Source organism: Lygodium microphyllum, chromosome 22 (genome assembly GCF_053477565.2).
Source record: "Lygodium microphyllum isolate KBCC chromosome 22, Lygodium_microphyllum_v1.1.10, whole genome shotgun sequence".
Lineage (NCBI taxonomy): Eukaryota > Viridiplantae > Streptophyta > Polypodiopsida > Schizaeales > Lygodiaceae > Lygodium > Lygodium microphyllum.
Genome location: NC_141156.1, coordinates 6,466,066 through 6,483,203, shown reverse-complemented (window position 1 = coordinate 6,483,203; position 17,138 = coordinate 6,466,066). Strand labels below are relative to the sequence as shown.

Here is a 17,138-nt window from a genome sequence, read left to right as displayed (position 1 = left end):
TATGGACGTGTATCTTCGTCCATTAGTCGATGAGCTTAAGATTTTGTGGGAGGAGGGGGTCACGGTGCAAGATATGAGCAGGCACGATGGTCGGCGGTCAGCCAACATTCGAGCCATTCTCATGTGGACGATGCATGACTTTCCAGGATTGGGAGAGTGCTCAGGTGAGCAGACCTTTGTTCTCGCCGGTAATATCTATATTTTATTTCATTCAATCAAGTATTCACTAGGTCGTGGATCGCCTTGCAGGTCTCGTTACCTCAGGTTATCATGCATGTCCATTGTGTGGGCCACAGTTAGACTCCCGAAGGTCACGAACCATGAAGAAGATGGTATATCAAGGACACGCCGCTTTCTTGCCGGAGGATCATGAACTCAGGGAAGGTTTTCTTGGACGACCTCCAGCACGTATGAACGCTGCAAGCTGGTACGAGCTGAAAATGGTAAACCCGGATTCACATCCAAATGGAATGCGGCGGTTCTCAGTTTTCTACGAGTTGCCATATTGGACCCACTTACAGGTCAACCACTTGTTGGATCCCATGCATATTTTCAAAAATGTGGGTAGCTTGCTATGGGACCACATCACAGGAAAGAGAGACACTATAGGGGCACGAATGGATTTAAAGGAGGTAGGTAAGATGGAGGCGCTTTGGCCGCAATCGAGTGCTGAAGGGGGAGTGCAACTTCCTCGCGCTCCCTGGGTTTTGTCTACCAAAGAAGAGCGCATTGTGAAGCAAGTAATCAAGTCTATCCGCACTCCGACGGGTATGATGCGTTCTCTCAGGTCCGCATTTTCTAAAGATGACCAGATTTCTGGGCTAAAATCCCATGATTGGCATAAGATATGTCAGGTTTGTGAACAGAATGGATTTTAATTAGCGTGGACATTTTGAAATTTGAAAAGTGACCATTATTCTTAATGCTTTCTCATTTTTGGCAGTTTGTCCTACCGATCGCGATCGCGGGATGCCTAACTCCAGAAATTGGCGGGGCCATTTACAAGCTGTCGACTTTGGTGCAATGGATCTCACAGAAAGACATTAAGACATCCTCTATTGAATCCGCAAGGCGGGGAGCAGTTGAGACGGTCTGTCTCTTTGAGAAATACCTGCCCACTAGCATGCTCACGATACAAGTTCACCTTCTTGTGCATCTTGTGGATGAAGTGGAGATTGCTGGACCTATCCATACGCGATGGATGTTCTTCCTGGAGCGCTTCATGAAAACCCTAAAAGGCTTTGTGCGACAACGAGCTCGTCCGGAAGGTAGCATGGCGGAAGGTTGGTTGGTTGGTGTCAGAGGCGTTAGTGCATATCTCACAATGGCTACCAACGGTCCACAATGGCGCGGACGGCATTTTTGGGTGGAGCGTATTGACAAAATGCGCTCCACAATGGACTGTGGTGTCATGGCAAGGTTTGAGCAAGAGAGCCGGCGACGAGCAACGGATCCGAACACGGTTGTGGATGAGATGGAGTATTTTGGGAATTTGCAAAGTATTATTACGGTGGATTACCGTAGCTTCTCCATGATAATATTCGACGTGCAGTGGTTCAAAGTGGTACTTGGAGGAGCTGGCGCAACAGTTCGACGAGGTCCATCTGAATTTCTCGAAATAGATTCCGAAAAAAAATGGATGGATTTGCGCGACACCTTTGTGTTGCCGGCCCATTGTGAACAGGTGCAACTAGGCATTTGCTTGCTAATTGTAATACGACATGGTTTATGTCACAATGGTTTGAAGACGGTTTGTAAGTGTTTGTGAACAGGTAATCTTCTATCCAAATCCCCGACAACCTCGATGGTGGTATGTTATACCTTCAACTCCTCGAGGTGCGAGAGTATACGATCAAAGCGATGTTCCAGGTATAGATGAAGAAAATATGCAAATAGAGGGATCGAAATTACAAGGGGTGGAGGCCACCGCAAGCTTGGAGCCTGCATCGACTAACAATGATGGAAATACAGAAGTCGTAGAATTTTTTGAGAACGAGACAAACTCGTTGTTTTGTGGTGACATGTCTATCGACCTTCCAGTGTATGCAGAGTTGTGTCAGGAGATTAACATGGGACCATAGAATACTTCATTCTTGGAGAATTGTATTACTCAATTCGTTGTTTAGATCTTCCATAAAGGTAGATAAGATATGCATTTTAAGAGGCATTTTTCAAAAATGATTTTATTAATGTGCTTTGTATAGTTTAAATTGATTATTCTAACATTATTTTTTATCTGTGCAGGTATCGACATTTTCAGGATGAGTCGAGGGATGAGCGATGAGGAGTTTCAGGAGATGATGGCACGTATGTCTCAAGATCAGCTCGCGAGATTTAGAGAGATAGCAGATCAGGAGCTATCTCGTTCTTCGTCAGGACGCTCTGCTAGATCAGCTTCGGCGCGATCAGATGCTTCAGCTTCGAGTAGACGATCTCGACGCTCGCGACTTGGGCCAGAGGGAGGGACTGCGACTGCAGGAGGATCAGGGGGGTGCTGCTGTGGAGACACGGACGCGGTGTCTCCGTCTCGTCATTCAGCTGGAGCTCCGTCACCGCCAGGATTTGTCACACCTGTGGGGACGTCCACTCCAGTTACTCCGGCTTTTGCGCAGCCGTCGGCAGATGTCACACCTTTTGGTGGCACTCCTTTTGGTGGCACCCCCTCTGGTGGCACTCCTTTTGGTGGCACACCCTCTGGCGGCACCCCTTTGTGTGGCACTCCGGGAGAGGGTACCCCCGTCGGTACACCGGATGTTCAGGGATCTCCTGGATATGCCCAGGAGCGTGGACGGAGATGGGAGAGGGCCCATACAAGGCACACTCCTAGGGATTATGAATACCTAGTGGATGGCAGGTCAGGAGCCATCATCATGAATGATGAGGGGAGGAGGGTGATGGCTCGCATGAGGGAGTTGTGCCAACAAGTTTTTCGGCACAACGTCCTGCATCATTGGAGGAACATACCGGAGGGGAGCAAGGAGTACATAGTAGCATCCTTGCACGAGGAGTTCCCGGTGCCAGCCGCAGTGGATAGATTCTCTACGGGCTGGATGATGGATTGCATGCGTGCATACATGTCACATAGACGATCCGACGCATGCAAGGCAATCAAGAGTGGGGCTCCAAAGCCCGAGTGGTTAGATGCAGAAGACTAGCACCGACTAAGGGAGGAGGCTACAAATTCGCCAGGACGTTGGAGTCAGCAGCGGGAGGCGGCGAGGGCACGAATCGAGGCCGGATCGGTACATCATCTTGGGAGTGGCGGCCACAGGACATATTTAGAGGACTTTGTAAGATTCTCTTTTGTTTTGCTTATTTGTTTTTTTGAGATATTCTTTGTACTGACAATCATGTTTCTAACAGTTAGCATTTTGTTTTCTTTGCAGCACTCCATTACAAATCGCTATCCGCAAGGCCTTGAGACTCGATATGCGGAGAGGCACGGTCTCAGATCATTGATCGACCGATTGTATAGACGCGGCGGCCCAGTAAGTCACTCATCTTTCTTGTCCGTAGTTACCATGAGATATTTGAATGCATTATTGTATGGTGGATTGATATGTTGTTTCTTTTTCTGCAGAATCCGTTTGATGCTCCTTTACAACGGGAAGAGCTTTCGGGGGACGACGATTTGTAGCTCGCCCTTGGATCCTTAGAGTTCACATACCTTTAGTTTTTAGTCGCCTGATCTATGTAGACATTTTCTATGTATTAGTGATATTGTTTTATGATTGTACCAATCGCATTTTATGCGATATCATGTATTTATTTCATCCATCAGTTTTATGATTTCAGTATACATTCTTTTTGTTTGCAAACGCTTTGTATGAAGCAGTGCAGAAGCTGCCCTGCCACAAAATTTTTTTTTTCTCTGTTACCGTCGCTATTTGCGTCGCAAATTTACTTCACGCGTCGCTATTGCCATCGCTATCAGCGTCGCAAATTCTCTGTAATCGTCGCTATATGCGTCGTTATATGCGACGCATATAGCGACGGTTATAGCGACGATTCTATGGCGTCGTCAATAACGACGCTTTTTGCGATGACGGGGGCAAATTTTGTTGTTTGTATTTTCGTCGCTTTAAACGTCGCTATAAGGTCTATATCTTGTAGTGAAGTTGCCAATATCTGGACACCAATTGAACAATCTAGCTTTGAGCAACTAAATCATAGTTTGGTAACTGCTTCTCTTTTAAGGCTACGTGACTTAAGCAAGGAATTTGAAGTTGTCATAGATGCTAGCTCTATTGCATTGGGATGTGTACTAATGCAAGAAGAAGACATTTTGTAGCTTACTCTTCGAGAAAGTTGAAAGCCCATGAAAAGAGATATGCTATTCATGACCTAGAGTTGTTAACTATGATTCACGTTCTCAAAATATGGAGACATTACTTACTTGAAAATAAGTTTTCCTTAGTCACAGATCATAAAAGTCTTAAGTGGTTTTTTACTTAGCCTCATCTTAATATGAGACAACGACAGTGGATCGAAATTCTACAGGAGTATGACTTTGAAATTAAGTTCAGACTTGGTAAAGAAAATGTAGTAGCAAATGCCCTTAGTTGTTGTAAAGCCTTTCTTAATGCTATTATTGCTAAAGAACCATCTAGGGTCGAAACTCTAGCTATAATGGTATCAATGCCAACTAATCCTATAATCGACTTGACTAAGGATGAAGCAGATAGGGACCTTAACTGTCAACAATTGTTTTGGAAAGTTTAGAATAAGGAACAAGATCCCAAACTCAAGACTAAGTATCATGAATTCTCTACAAATGAAGATGAAGGACTTATTTATTTAAGAATGATACTATGCATTCCTTCAAATCTGACTCTCAAGAGAAGGATACTTTGGAAAGCACATGACTCCTTTTTTAGGACACCTGGGGTATGCAAAAACTCTTAATGCTATTAGGAAAAGCTATTACTGGGAAAGACTCAAGGGTGATGTACTTAAGTGTATCACTGAATGTCTAAATTGCCAAAGAATAAAATCTGAACATGTCAAGTTAGTAGGAAAACTATAGCCACTTGACATTCCCCAAATGAAATGAAAGTTTATTAGCATGGACTTTGTAGTACAAGGAGGATATAACTCAATGATGGTAACAGTAGACATGCTAACAAAGGTGGCTCATCTTACTAGAATAACCAACTCCTTCATAGATACTACACTGTAGATGAAATCTACCATGTGTGACTTCAAATAAATGCAAACAATGAACCAGCCCTACAAAATTGGCTAACTTATAAAAGTTTTCATGAAATCAAGAAAATAGCAATCGGTGCAAGAGCAATGATAATAAAGAATATAGACCTCACAATAGGCGCTGTAAACAGTACATAATGCAAAATCACTATTATCAAAACAAAAATAGATGGACTCGTCATAGGAATCCAAGTAACAATTAACACCACCAATCAACAATTGACCCTATGGTGAAGTAAACACCAACACAAAGCACTCAACTCTAAGTTATTCCACAAGTCAACATTCTCAGTCACACTAGCATATGTAATCGCTACACACAAATCACAAAGAGCCACAATATCCCAAAAATCCCTTCTTCACATTAGAAACACATTCCCTTTGGGACTTGCATATGTAATGCTCTCAAGAGTGACCAAAAGTAATAACCTATCAACAGTTAGTGCACCACATCTGTCAAATCTCACCCCAAATGGAGCTTGTACAGCTAATTCTTTGCTCGGAACAATTCCGAAGTTTTCCTGTCAGTAGTCAAATAATCCGATGCTCTACTTAGGTTGGACCAATTCATTTCACTCTTTTGGAGTCTGAAATTATATTAAAACCTGGACTTACAAATAATAATTCAACCTGCTCTTATGTGAACATCTGCTTTTCGAGACAGGAGATCATCCTTAACGTCCCTTCCCGCCTGTTTCCTAATTAGTAATTCACCAGTTAATAGACAGAACGCATCATCGATTGACAGTAACACGCATAACCATTCCAGAATCATGCGCAGGGCCAATTTTTTCTTCTCTTCTGATAATTTGACCTTCAAGACAGCCTTTATCTTCATTAACGCTTGAGCTGCAGCCGAGTGATGAATCGAGTAGTGTTTTGTGGCATTGAGAAGGAAGTATTATATCTATCATCTTGCGTAAGTTTTAAAGGCTTATAACAAAAAGCAGGCATGTCGCAATATTTATGGTCAATATACAAACCTTGCACTTGTTTGAGAAGTTCCATAGCACAGACCTTACAATGGGGATTCAATCTACTTTAATGTGACAAGACGGACCATGAAATTCTACAACATCTCTTCATCTCGATCCTCTTCAAACTAGTTCCAGCTCAAACGGGATCATATAAGTAATTTCCTTTCAAGAGTAGGATCGATTGCCGCTGCGCACGAAGGCTGTAAAATCATGTTAAACCACCTCGGAGACAAATGGAGCTATAATTCCTGAGTCTTCACCTCGAGTAAACTGTCAAAATAAACTGGAACAAGTCATTACAAAGGCCTGATAAGGACTTTCGAGCTTGGACGTTTAAAAGGAAGGACAATCTCGAGGTAGCTGATTATTCCATGTGAATTAAGCGTAGAATGCAAGGATTTATGCAGGCCGGGTGCTACTAATTGAAACTATGAAAACCAATAACGAGTGCTGAGATGATACGAGTGCAAGTAGATCTTACCAACAAACCGAGAATCGGACGAAAGTGGAACTCAACAGGTAAATGGAACAGTGATCGGATGCACTTAAAACTGTTACGACATAACAACGCCGAATACAGAAATGTACTGGTAAACGGAACAATGGAACAGCAATGGTCTACATTAGTATTGATCATCATCAGATTAGAGGAATCTCACCGCTTCTTGCAGGCATCGTCTGAGCTTGTTACAGACAGAAGTGCAGATTTCGGAGAGAGAGCGTAAGAAGCCTGAAGCTAGGTTGATGCAGAAGTGGCAGTTTTCACCGGCCATTCCGGCGCGGGGTGCAACGACGAAGACTAACAGCAGGTTAAGCAGAACGAATACGACACCAAATGCAATCGCAGCTGCAAAGTAGCCGGCAGGGGGTCTCGGGGCATGTGCAGGGGTAGGGCTGGGAGAAGCAGAAGAAGAAGAAGAAAACAAGATGAAGTCTGGCGCTGCTGCTTGTTCTGCCATTGATTCTTCAGGTTGCACGAATCGATTTAGCTTGCATTGAAAGAAAACCAGGTCTAAAAGAATAACAAAATCGTGCCTAAGCTGTGTTTTCCTGAAGCTTAAAAAGGGCGGAAATTGTTCTAATTTACAATTAATATTGTTGTAACTACAAGATTATACTAGATATACCCCTCTCTCTCTCTCTCTCTCTCTCTCTTTCTCTCTCTCTACAACAAGCAATTGCAATTTGCATAAGGGAGTGAGCTCGACTCTCACAAAATCATAAGCCATTCATTATACTACAATACAATCTCAACAATCATTGCAGTGGAGGAAAATGGAATTCTAAAAGCTATCCCCTTAATTTGGGGTGTCCGGGAAACTTTTTTTCTTATTCTTATTCTTTCATTATTGTTAAGGGTTATCATTATCCTCCTCTTGGACAAGTGCTAGTCATGTTGACACTCAATTAGAGGTCAATTGGAAGTAAGGGTATGTGCACAAGTGTTCGTATTCATAGAAGGAGAGGCCATGGATGTAGTTCAATTGGTGGTAGAGGGCTTTTATTAAGGGCTTTTATTAGAGGAAACTTGCTGTCTACCGCCATTCAATAAGAGATACAACCATGCTAAAAGGTGTAGTTGCATTGTGGCTGCACAATTAATCCTCTCATTAACATTAAAAAAGGGTGAAAGACCATCTAAATCATAAGAAGTGACACAAAGGAGCTTCACTATGAGTTAGAGGTAATTACATGTAGTAGTCAAGCTGAGAGTCATATAATTGGTGAATCTATTTACAAAACTATTGTAGGAGTACTCATAGTCCATGGGCTTAAACAGATAGGTCTTGTCAGCCTCTAGCACTGAATGATGCATTCAAGACCTTGGAAAAGTTATACCTTTCATGTTCTTCTATAGCGTTGTCGTGCGGCTATGCACACACCGTGTAAAAAAATCTAGAGTGTGGCTTCCTTTTAGATTTAGAGAGCCAATGCCACTTTAGACATTAGTATTAATGTCCATGGTTCAAAATATTAGATTTTTTTGGACAAGTTTTTAGTCAATTTTTGATATTCTAGATATTATCTCTTGTAAAAATCCATAAAACTATAGATAACTTCTAGATTAGGAGGACATGTAAAAGAAAGCATGTAACTTTCAGCCAATTTGAGAGGATTTCATGTAAAAAAACAAGAGATTAGCAAAATCGCGCGACGCACGATCGCTGTTTTCAGGCAGTGAACAACACTCCGAAAGTGGGAGATGAAAAAGGAGTGATCTGGTAGGATTTCTGGCTAGGTGTCCTAGTATTTAACCCCCCTTTCGGAGCCATTGGAGGCATTAGATTGGCGATCTGAGCAGCATAGAGGAAAGTATTATTTTGTATACATTTTTGTTTGTTAGGGTTATATTTTCTCATAATGCTAAAAGAAACCGACAGGCTTCATCTCTATTACTATTCTTCCATATTTTCTAATACTTTTTTAGAGTATTCTTCTACATCTTCAATCTCTTTGAACCCCCCTTCTCTTCCATCTACTCCTCTCCTTGAATCTACCTACACCCTGCTATCTCTTATCTTCAAGAACTTGGCTTGAAACCTTCAACCCTTCTCTTATCTCTACCATCTCCGAAGTCTAAGCTCTTGAATCCCCATTCATTCTTCTCTTGCCAAACCCCTATGGTGACCTTCAACCCTATGTTAGTATTCTTCTATATTTTCTAATTCTTTTTTAGAGTATTCTTTTACATCTTCAATCTCTTCAAACCCCTTCTCTTCCATCTACTCCTCTCCTTGAATCTACCTACACCCTGATGTCTCTTATCTTCAAGAACTTGGCTTGAAACCTTCAACCCTTCTCTTATCTCTACCATCTCCGAAGTCTAAGCTCTTGAATCCCCATACATTCTTCTCTTACCAAACCCCTATGGTGACCTTCAACCCTACGCGCTGTGACATTGGTGAACCCGACGTGAAGGTCGATGTAAGAGAACTCCAAGATGGGGGATTCTTCAGGAGATACTCTACAACAATTGGTGCCCATATTGCAGCAAACTCAGCAACAACAAATCCAAATGTTGCAACAACAAAAACAAAGGCAAGACGAAGAGAAGATTGAATCCACAGCCATCAAGTCCCTAGAGGAAGTTGGGCATGAATTAAAACAATTTAATGGTCAAAATATCTCTATTTTTATTCTCTTATATGTTGAAAAAATGCTTTTCTTTGGTGTACCACAACATGCATGGAGCCGTTATTTTGCCAGACTAGCCAAGCATGGTCTTCAAGAAAGAATCCATGGTCTTTTTCAACAAGATGCGGATTGGGATGCATTCAAAAAAGCCCTACGCGAAGAATTCTTCTTAGAAGACTCTGGACTAATGACGAAGAAAAGTTTCACTGAATGGGTTGAAAAACCCAATAAAGGTTTAGCTGCCACAACTCTATACCATGAGTTTGAAAGTAAATTTGGACAACTTGATATTGAAGACCAACAAAGTATGGAGGTCAAAAGATTGAATTATTCCTTAAGGTTGCAGATCCTATTCTTCAAGAGAAGCTTGTTGATCGCCTAGAAGATGCTACCTCCGAATCAGGAGTCAAGACTACATGGACAAATGTTACTGATGGAGTTAACATGATTGCTCGAAGAGAGCGGATGCGACTAAGATTGGGCTCTACATTAACTTCAACAACTCCATTGATGGAGCTTGTTCCACCTTCAAAATCCCCTATTCCTTTGACTAATCAACCAGCTCTTTCTTATTCTATTCCTTCTAAAAATGATGTAATGGATGAACTTATTAAAAGCATGTGTGAACTTCATCTGAATCTTAAAGAAATTAGTTTCAAAGTAGAGAAGCTGGATGTCAAAGTCAAAGAGTGAGGAGGAGTATTAACTCAAAGACCCATAAGAGAAGGCTTTAAGAGGCATTGTATTTAGTGTGACAGCCAACAACATGACAAGAGTGTTCTGCCTTCCGTGAGGCTGAAGTACAGAAGCTTGTCTTTTGGAAAGATGAAAAAATTCATACGGCTAAAACTAGTCTTCCTCTGGAGCCAAATTTTGGCAATGGTGGAATGAAGAAAAGATTAGAAGATTTAGCTGTAAAGAATGCCTATGCAACAATTGATGCAGCTACCTATGGACTGCAAATTGAGCCAATTAAATCAAGTTTGAATACATGTAAAGCTAATGTGCAATCTAAAGTATGGATGCAAGCACTAGATCAAATGGAACGTGGTAAAATAGCCAAAGAAGATTTGGCTAATGCAAGTCAGTATATTCGAGGAATAAATGGTTGGAAAGAACTTGTAGATTCTTTTTCTGCCTTTGCACATTTGGTTGACGTCAATCATAAACAAGTCTTGATTGAAGAAAAGAGAAGAAGAGAAGATTGAACCAGGGCCTTCCTCTTGTGGCCCTCCAAAACGGGTAATTAGAAAAACACCTGAACAACCAAAGCTTGCTGAAAATATAATCCCAGATCAAGAGATGGAAGATGTGCCACAAACAAAGAAGACCGAAGAAAAGAAAAAAGGCAAGCAGTCAGGCTACAAATTGCAGTCTGATATAGAATCTGCAAACCGATCTCAAACGAGTCCTAGAAGAATGAATTCTAGGAAGCAAAATTGAATTCACCTTAGGCAAAATTCTTGGAATTGCCAAACCTGAATTCCATGATGTAATTATTAATGTAATCAAAAGGAAAAGACAGTATGTTAGTGATGAAGAAACAATGCATGCTTTTTTGGAAGTTCTTCAAGTTTTTATGCAGGATGAAGAGAAGCTGACTTCACAAGGAATTCAACTTGAAGCAATTAAAGAATTAATTGCAACAACTGAAGCTGAAGATAAAGAAAACATGAATGTAAAAATTAAAGAAGTGAAAGATGAAAATGTAATGGTCGGCTAGTCCAAACCAATTGGGCAGCCCACCTCTAAAAAATAAGGTCGTCTACAGCACATGCATGAGGAAAAAGAGGCTCAGTTCATTCCAAACAGTCACTACTCCCCTATGCTTTAGGCAAGAGCAACAACAGAGACAGTCTTCAAAATTGGAGAAAAAAAAACACCATGTATTGCACTCTTAGGCCATGGCTCAGAGATAAATGTTATGGCAAGGAGTCTCTCTGAAAGTAACAAATGGCCCATAGATGTTGATCCAGGTTGGCGAATGAGAGCTACAAACAACTCTTCTGGAGAGTTATATGCTACATGTCCTAATGTGCAGGTAACTATTGGAGACATAAAAGATAATTTTTACTTTTTTCTTCAAGACTCTTATAGTTACCCTATCATTCTTGGGCAACCTTACATTTCTAAAGCCCGCTTGGAAACAAAAGCTCTTGATGATAGTTCTTCCTATGCTCGAATTCAAAGCAAGGATAATGAACGAACTGTCCAATTTCTTATTGTATATATTAACCATCATCCAAACAGAGATCAACTGCGTGATTATCTTGTGCCTCATTCGAGGGTTTTCGGGCTGCACTACTCCTAAGGGAGGCTATGGTAGTGCGTCATGTAAAAAGATTGAACCTCCTCATACAACAAAAATTGTGTCTCTAGCAAATTTATATGTATGTACAGCCAATAGTATGGGCTGTCGTAAGTCTCTTCCGGCAATGACTAAGACTGAAAGAAAATATTTATGTCATGTAAGAAGGGAGCTGAAAACTTATGACATGATGGCTGAAAACGAAGATATTTCGGGCTTTTTTTTTTTACTGATTACCACTGACACATTGGCTAAAATACATGTAGCTACTCATGCAAAAAATGAGGCGGAAAATCAGCTCATAGGAGTATGTACATTGGATTTTTATCAAACAATTCAAGAATTTGTTGAACAAGAAGACAATCGTTTACTCAACAAGGCTGAAGCACAAGTGGAGACAAAATGCAAGACAATTGATAAGAAAGTCAAACCTATGATGGCAGTCCCATTGTCTCCTAAAAGTGAAGGGCTCGCTGATAAGGCAGCAAATCAGCCAAGTCTTTGTGATCATTCCAACATTGGTCACAAGTTCACATCTGAAAGTATAAAAGAGCTCAAAATAGGTGAAAATTATTTCCTTTCACCGGCTGAAAAACACTCTTTTATGCAAATGCTAAAGAAACATGGAAAAGCTTTTGCTTTTCAACCAAGTGAAATAGGCTGTGTGGATCCAAATATTGTGGCTCCTACGGTTATTTTTACGGTCCAACATGTGCCTTGGAACCTCAAGCCCATTCCTATTCCAAGGACGCATCTGCCCAAATTATTGGAACTTCTAAATAAGAAGATCAGAATGAAGATTTTAGAACCTTCTTCAGCACCTTACTCAAACCGATGGTTTATTGTGCCTAATAAAAATGGATCCTTACGATTCATTCAAGATCTACAGCCTGCCAATCGTGTCACAATCCAAAATGTTGGTTTGGGTCCAATTGTTGATGAGTTTGCTGAAGCTTTTGCAAGTAGAGAAATTTATCCTATGGGCGACCTATATTCAGGATATGACCAATTTCAACTTTTATTAGAAATCCAGACATTACCACAATGAAGACACCTCTTGGATTGGTCTGCATGTGCACTCTACCACAAGGTGCAACAAACTCCATAGCCCATATGATGAATGCCTTGCACAAAGTCTTAAGGGACTTTATTCCACAACTTACTCTTCCATTTCTTGATGATGTACCTATCAAGGGATGTGAAGTCAATGAAAAGAATGAGGAGCTTGACAAAGATGGTTGTAGGAAATTTGTAGTTAACCATATTCATGATTGTGATAGGATTTTGACAAGGCTAGAAGAGGTACATCTTACCCTTTCTGGAGCTAAGTCGATTATTGGAGTAGAAGAAGTCCTAGTGGTCAGTCATCTATGTGGCCCCTATGGACGCAAACCTTCTCCAATCAAGATAGATGCCATCAACAGAATGCAAGAAAAATGCACAAATGTTTCAGAGGTGAGAAGATTTATTGGCGCATGTGTATTTTGTCTCATATGGATACCACATTTTGCTCATGTAGCAAAAAATCTTTATCAATTATTAAGAAAAGCCCAAAGATTCTCTTGGAATAAAGAGCATACTCCCACTATGCATAAATTAAAAAAGCTATTAATTTCAATCCCCACTCTTAAAAGGGCTGACTATTCAAATGGTCAACTCATCATCCTTACTGTGGATACAAGTCCCATTGGGATAGGATGGGCTGTTGGCCAAGAGGATCTTGAAGGTAGCATGTATGCAATTCGTTTTGGAGCAAAGGTTCTCAATGAACGTCAAAGAAGGTATGCACAAGTAAAAGGGGAATTGTGGGGAGTTGTAACAGCATTAATGTGTGATCGTGAATACTTTATAGGTGCTTTCGTAGTGGTAGAAACTGATTGTCTTCCACTCTTGGGCATGATTGCCAACTTCTCTACACCCAACATTGCTATGCTAAGATGGATTGCCTATATTAAGTCACTCAACCCCGAATTAAAGCATATTGCAGGAAAGGCGAATCCAGTTGCAAGATATGACAATGAAGAAGAGCTATCATGTGCAAGATATGACAATGAAGAAGAGCTGATGGAAGAAGATGAAGCTCAAGAATCTATACTTGTTGAATTTCATTCCATGGCTGCTGAAAATACATTTTCAAATACTGCATATACTAGTCCAAAGCTGAGAATAACAAGATAGTCAACTAAAAGCTAGCATGCTCATTGCAATGCTCAAGTTCTAGTTTCGTTTCCTTGAAGAAGATTATGAAGAAGATTAGCTAAAGATCGGCCAATATTTGAGCGCAATGAAGAAGAAGGAGACTTGGACTGATAAGGAGTTCAAACATATCAAGAGGAAAGCTTATGGTTTTTTTCTTAAAGAATGACATATATGGAAGCATGCAAAGAAGAAGAAAGGAGCGTATGTCCGAGTTTTAGATAACAAAAGATTGCAACAACAAGTAATGAAGGAATTTCACGAAAGCCTGTGGGCTGGCCATAGAGACATATGGGGAACCTTTAGTAAAGTCAAAGAAAAATATTGGTGGCAGAACATGTATCGGAACATAGCACATTTTGTTGAAACCTGTTCTGTGTGCCAAATGTATTCTATGGTCAAGCATCAAGATGGGTTACAACCAACTTATCCTTTGTCTATACATTATAGATGGGTTATTGATCTTATAACCATGCCTATAGGAATATGACATATGCAGTATTTAGTGCTTACAAGAGAGGATCTAACCAATCAAGTTGAAGGCAAAGCCTTAACAACCAAATCCACTCAAGTTGTTTGTTGTTTTTTGCTTGAAGAAGTGTTTTGTAGATATGGTTGTATGGGTAAAGTAACTGTAGATAGAGGAGAGTTGGATGCTGATGAGGCACGCAACTTCTTTGCTCAATTGGGTATTAAGTTGGCTTTAACATCATCCTACAACCCTGAAGCCAATGGAAAGAGTGAGAGAGGTCATTAACCTATTCTCAAAGCTCTAGCAAAGTCTTGTAGAGGAAAGATCAAGGAATGGCCTAAAATGCTACCTTTTGCATTATGGGCTGACCGGACTACTCATAGTTCAGTGAAACTGGCTATATGCCAGCTCAACTTATGCATGGACAACAACCAATTATGCCAATTGAAGAATCTATTCTCACATGGAGTCTTCTACCTTGGGAGGAAGACATCAGTAGAGAAGAGTTGCTGACTTTGCACATATGGCAGTTAGAAAGAAGGCCTGAAGATGTTCAAGCAGCAATTGAGAAGCTAAAGACACCAAGACTAAAGAACAAAAGAAGATTTGATAAGTGACATCGACTTTAGCCAAGAGCAATTCAAGAAAATGATGGGGTGCTTGTCTATGAAAATAGCCTAGAAAATCAATACAGTGCTTCTAGGAAGATAGCAAAGCGTTGGTTTGGCCCATATGTGGTAAAGATCGTTCATGACAATGCCACATATTCATTGGCTGAATTGGATGGAACAAGCATGAAGATACCCATAACTGGAAAAAGAATCAAGCTCTTCAAACGAAGAGAAAGTTCAACATATGAGCTAGAAGACTTGAATATAATTCAAGAGCATGAAGACATAGAGGAAGAAGAAGAGGTAGAAGATGAAGACATTGACATAGCAGAAGATACTTCTTTTGACACTACAAATCCTTAAGTCTTTGGCACATGCCACAGGATGTGCAGGTTAGGAGAGGGTGGATATCATGCCGCTACATGAACACCATGAAAAAAAATCTAGAGTGTGGCTTCCTTTTAGATTTAGAGAGCCAATGCCACTTTAGACATTAGTATTAGTGTCCATGGTTAAAAATATTAGATTTTTTTGGACAAGTTTTTAGTCAATTTTTGATATTCTAGATATTATCTCTTGTAAAAATTCCATAAAACTATAGATAACTTCTAGATTAAGAGAACATGTTAAAGAAAGCATGTAGCTTTCAACCAATTTGAGAGGATTTCATGTAAAAAAAAGAGATTAGCGAAATCACGCGATGCGTGATCGTTATTTTCAGGCACTAAACAATACTCTAAAAGTGGGAGATGAAGAAGGAGTGATCTGGCAAGATTCTGGCCAGGTGTCCTAGTATTTAACCCCCCTTTCGGAGCCATTGGAGGCATTAAATTGTATAATTCTATTGTAATTTAAGGATGTGTCTGCGGATAGAGACTTTTTCCTTGCAAGGCTCTCTCAAAAAAGGGTGTTGACTAAGTCCAAGGCCATCCAATGGAGTAGAGATTTTGTGAGCTTGTTGAGCTTTTATGTTTGGCCTCATGATGGCTTTTGTGAGCTTGTTGAGCTAGTCATAAGCTTGTTGGCTATCTATGATATTTTGCACAAGCAATTTTAACATTTCCTTTTTCCTCTTGTTGGTTCTAGTTCAACCAACTAGGTCTTGATTACTCATTCTTACTACCATCTTTCCTCAAGGTTATGTAGGTGGGCCTTTAGCTCTTCTAAATCCTTATTTTTCTCTTCCAATTCCTTGATTCTCTCTTTTACCTTCTTATTATTCTCCTCTAATTCTCTATTTTTCTCCTCTAACTCTCTATTCCTCTATTCATTGCATTTCTATTCCAATTTCTTGTTGTTGTTTTCCAATTCTCGATCCATGTGTTCCATTTGGGTTTGCATCTCTCGATGTCACTCACATTAGATCGTATAAGAAATCCTTCATAGCACACATAGCAATATTTGGTTTGTTTTAGTTGTGATTCAAGCCCATTCCTTGCTTTGATGTCTTGTGCCTCATCTTTGCATAGCTTCTCACATAGTTGTTTCAATCCAACCTACCCTCCTCTTCTAAATACTAGTCGGCCTTTCTACTTATCTTGGCTTATACACCATCCTAATTTTTGTTGTTTCTCTCCTTTTGTGATGACAAGAGCCATATTCCATAGTGGATTCTGTGAGGTTTTGCAGTGGACTCCGTAAAATTATATTTATTTACCGGGGCTCGTACACAAGGTGGATTCCTTGTGCGAAAAGTTGACGGGGACACCTATCATTTTCAGGCATCATGTTAATTTAATGTGCAAGTGGGTGATTCCATAGTCGGTGATTCCAAAAAATACATATTTAAATTAATGGATGTTTATGAGTTTAGAGTACTCACTCATATTAAATTAAGGTTAGGACAAAGTTCCAACCTATTTATTTATTTTGTAGCTGAAGACTGCTAGGCAGTCACTTTTGTTGGTTTAATTTTATTCTTTTCTAACAATTGTGAATGCTTCAGTTGATGTGTAGAGCACGCGGCAGTGGCAATGGGAAGCACTGAGCAATAGCGTGTATTCCAGTTATTTAGATGAAATTATCATTTTTTATAGGCGTGCATCTTAAGCCTGGAGTTAATCTTTATTTTGGCACACTTATTTATTGAAGCACTTGACATATATTATTATTCCACTTTGTTCAATCTTTGTTCCATCTTCATTCCGTAAATCTTGGACACGACCCCCTACTTTACCATCAAACACAAATCCAAATCCTAAGCCATCTCTTCAGCCAAATCCCAACATTCC

General features: G+C 40.3%; 1 protein-coding gene and 1 long non-coding RNA gene across 3 annotated transcripts; one reads left to right on the top strand and one right to left on the bottom strand.

The window, feature by feature from the left end:
• Positions 1-1,344: 1,344 nt before the first annotated feature.
• Positions 1,345-3,684, top strand: LOC148016857 (uncharacterized). Its single transcript, XR_015687822.1, has 4 exons — positions 1,345-1,356; positions 3,204-3,290; positions 3,387-3,488; positions 3,581-3,684. It is a non-coding gene; the product is annotated as an uncharacterized LOC148016857 (long non-coding RNA).
• Positions 3,685-6,260: 2,576 nt separating this feature from the next.
• On the bottom strand, positions 6,261-7,226 carry LOC148016856 (uncharacterized). 2 transcript variants are annotated; one of them, XM_087663455.1, is made up of 2 exons: positions 6,845-7,226; positions 6,261-6,455 (listed from the first exon to the last, which is right to left on the bottom strand). In XM_087663455.1, the coding sequence occupies exons 1-2, from the start codon at positions 7,142-7,144 to the stop codon at positions 6,399-6,401; spliced, it is 357 nt and encodes a 118-aa protein (XP_087519581.1). In that variant the 5' UTR covers positions 7,145-7,226; the 3' UTR covers positions 6,261-6,398. The 2 variants fall into 2 exon arrangements, with proteins under 2 accessions (XP_087519581.1, XP_087519582.1); XM_087663456.1 differs by lacking the exon at positions 6,261-6,455 and adding an exon at positions 6,496-6,736.
• Between the last annotated feature and the right edge of the window lie 9,912 nt (positions 7,227-17,138).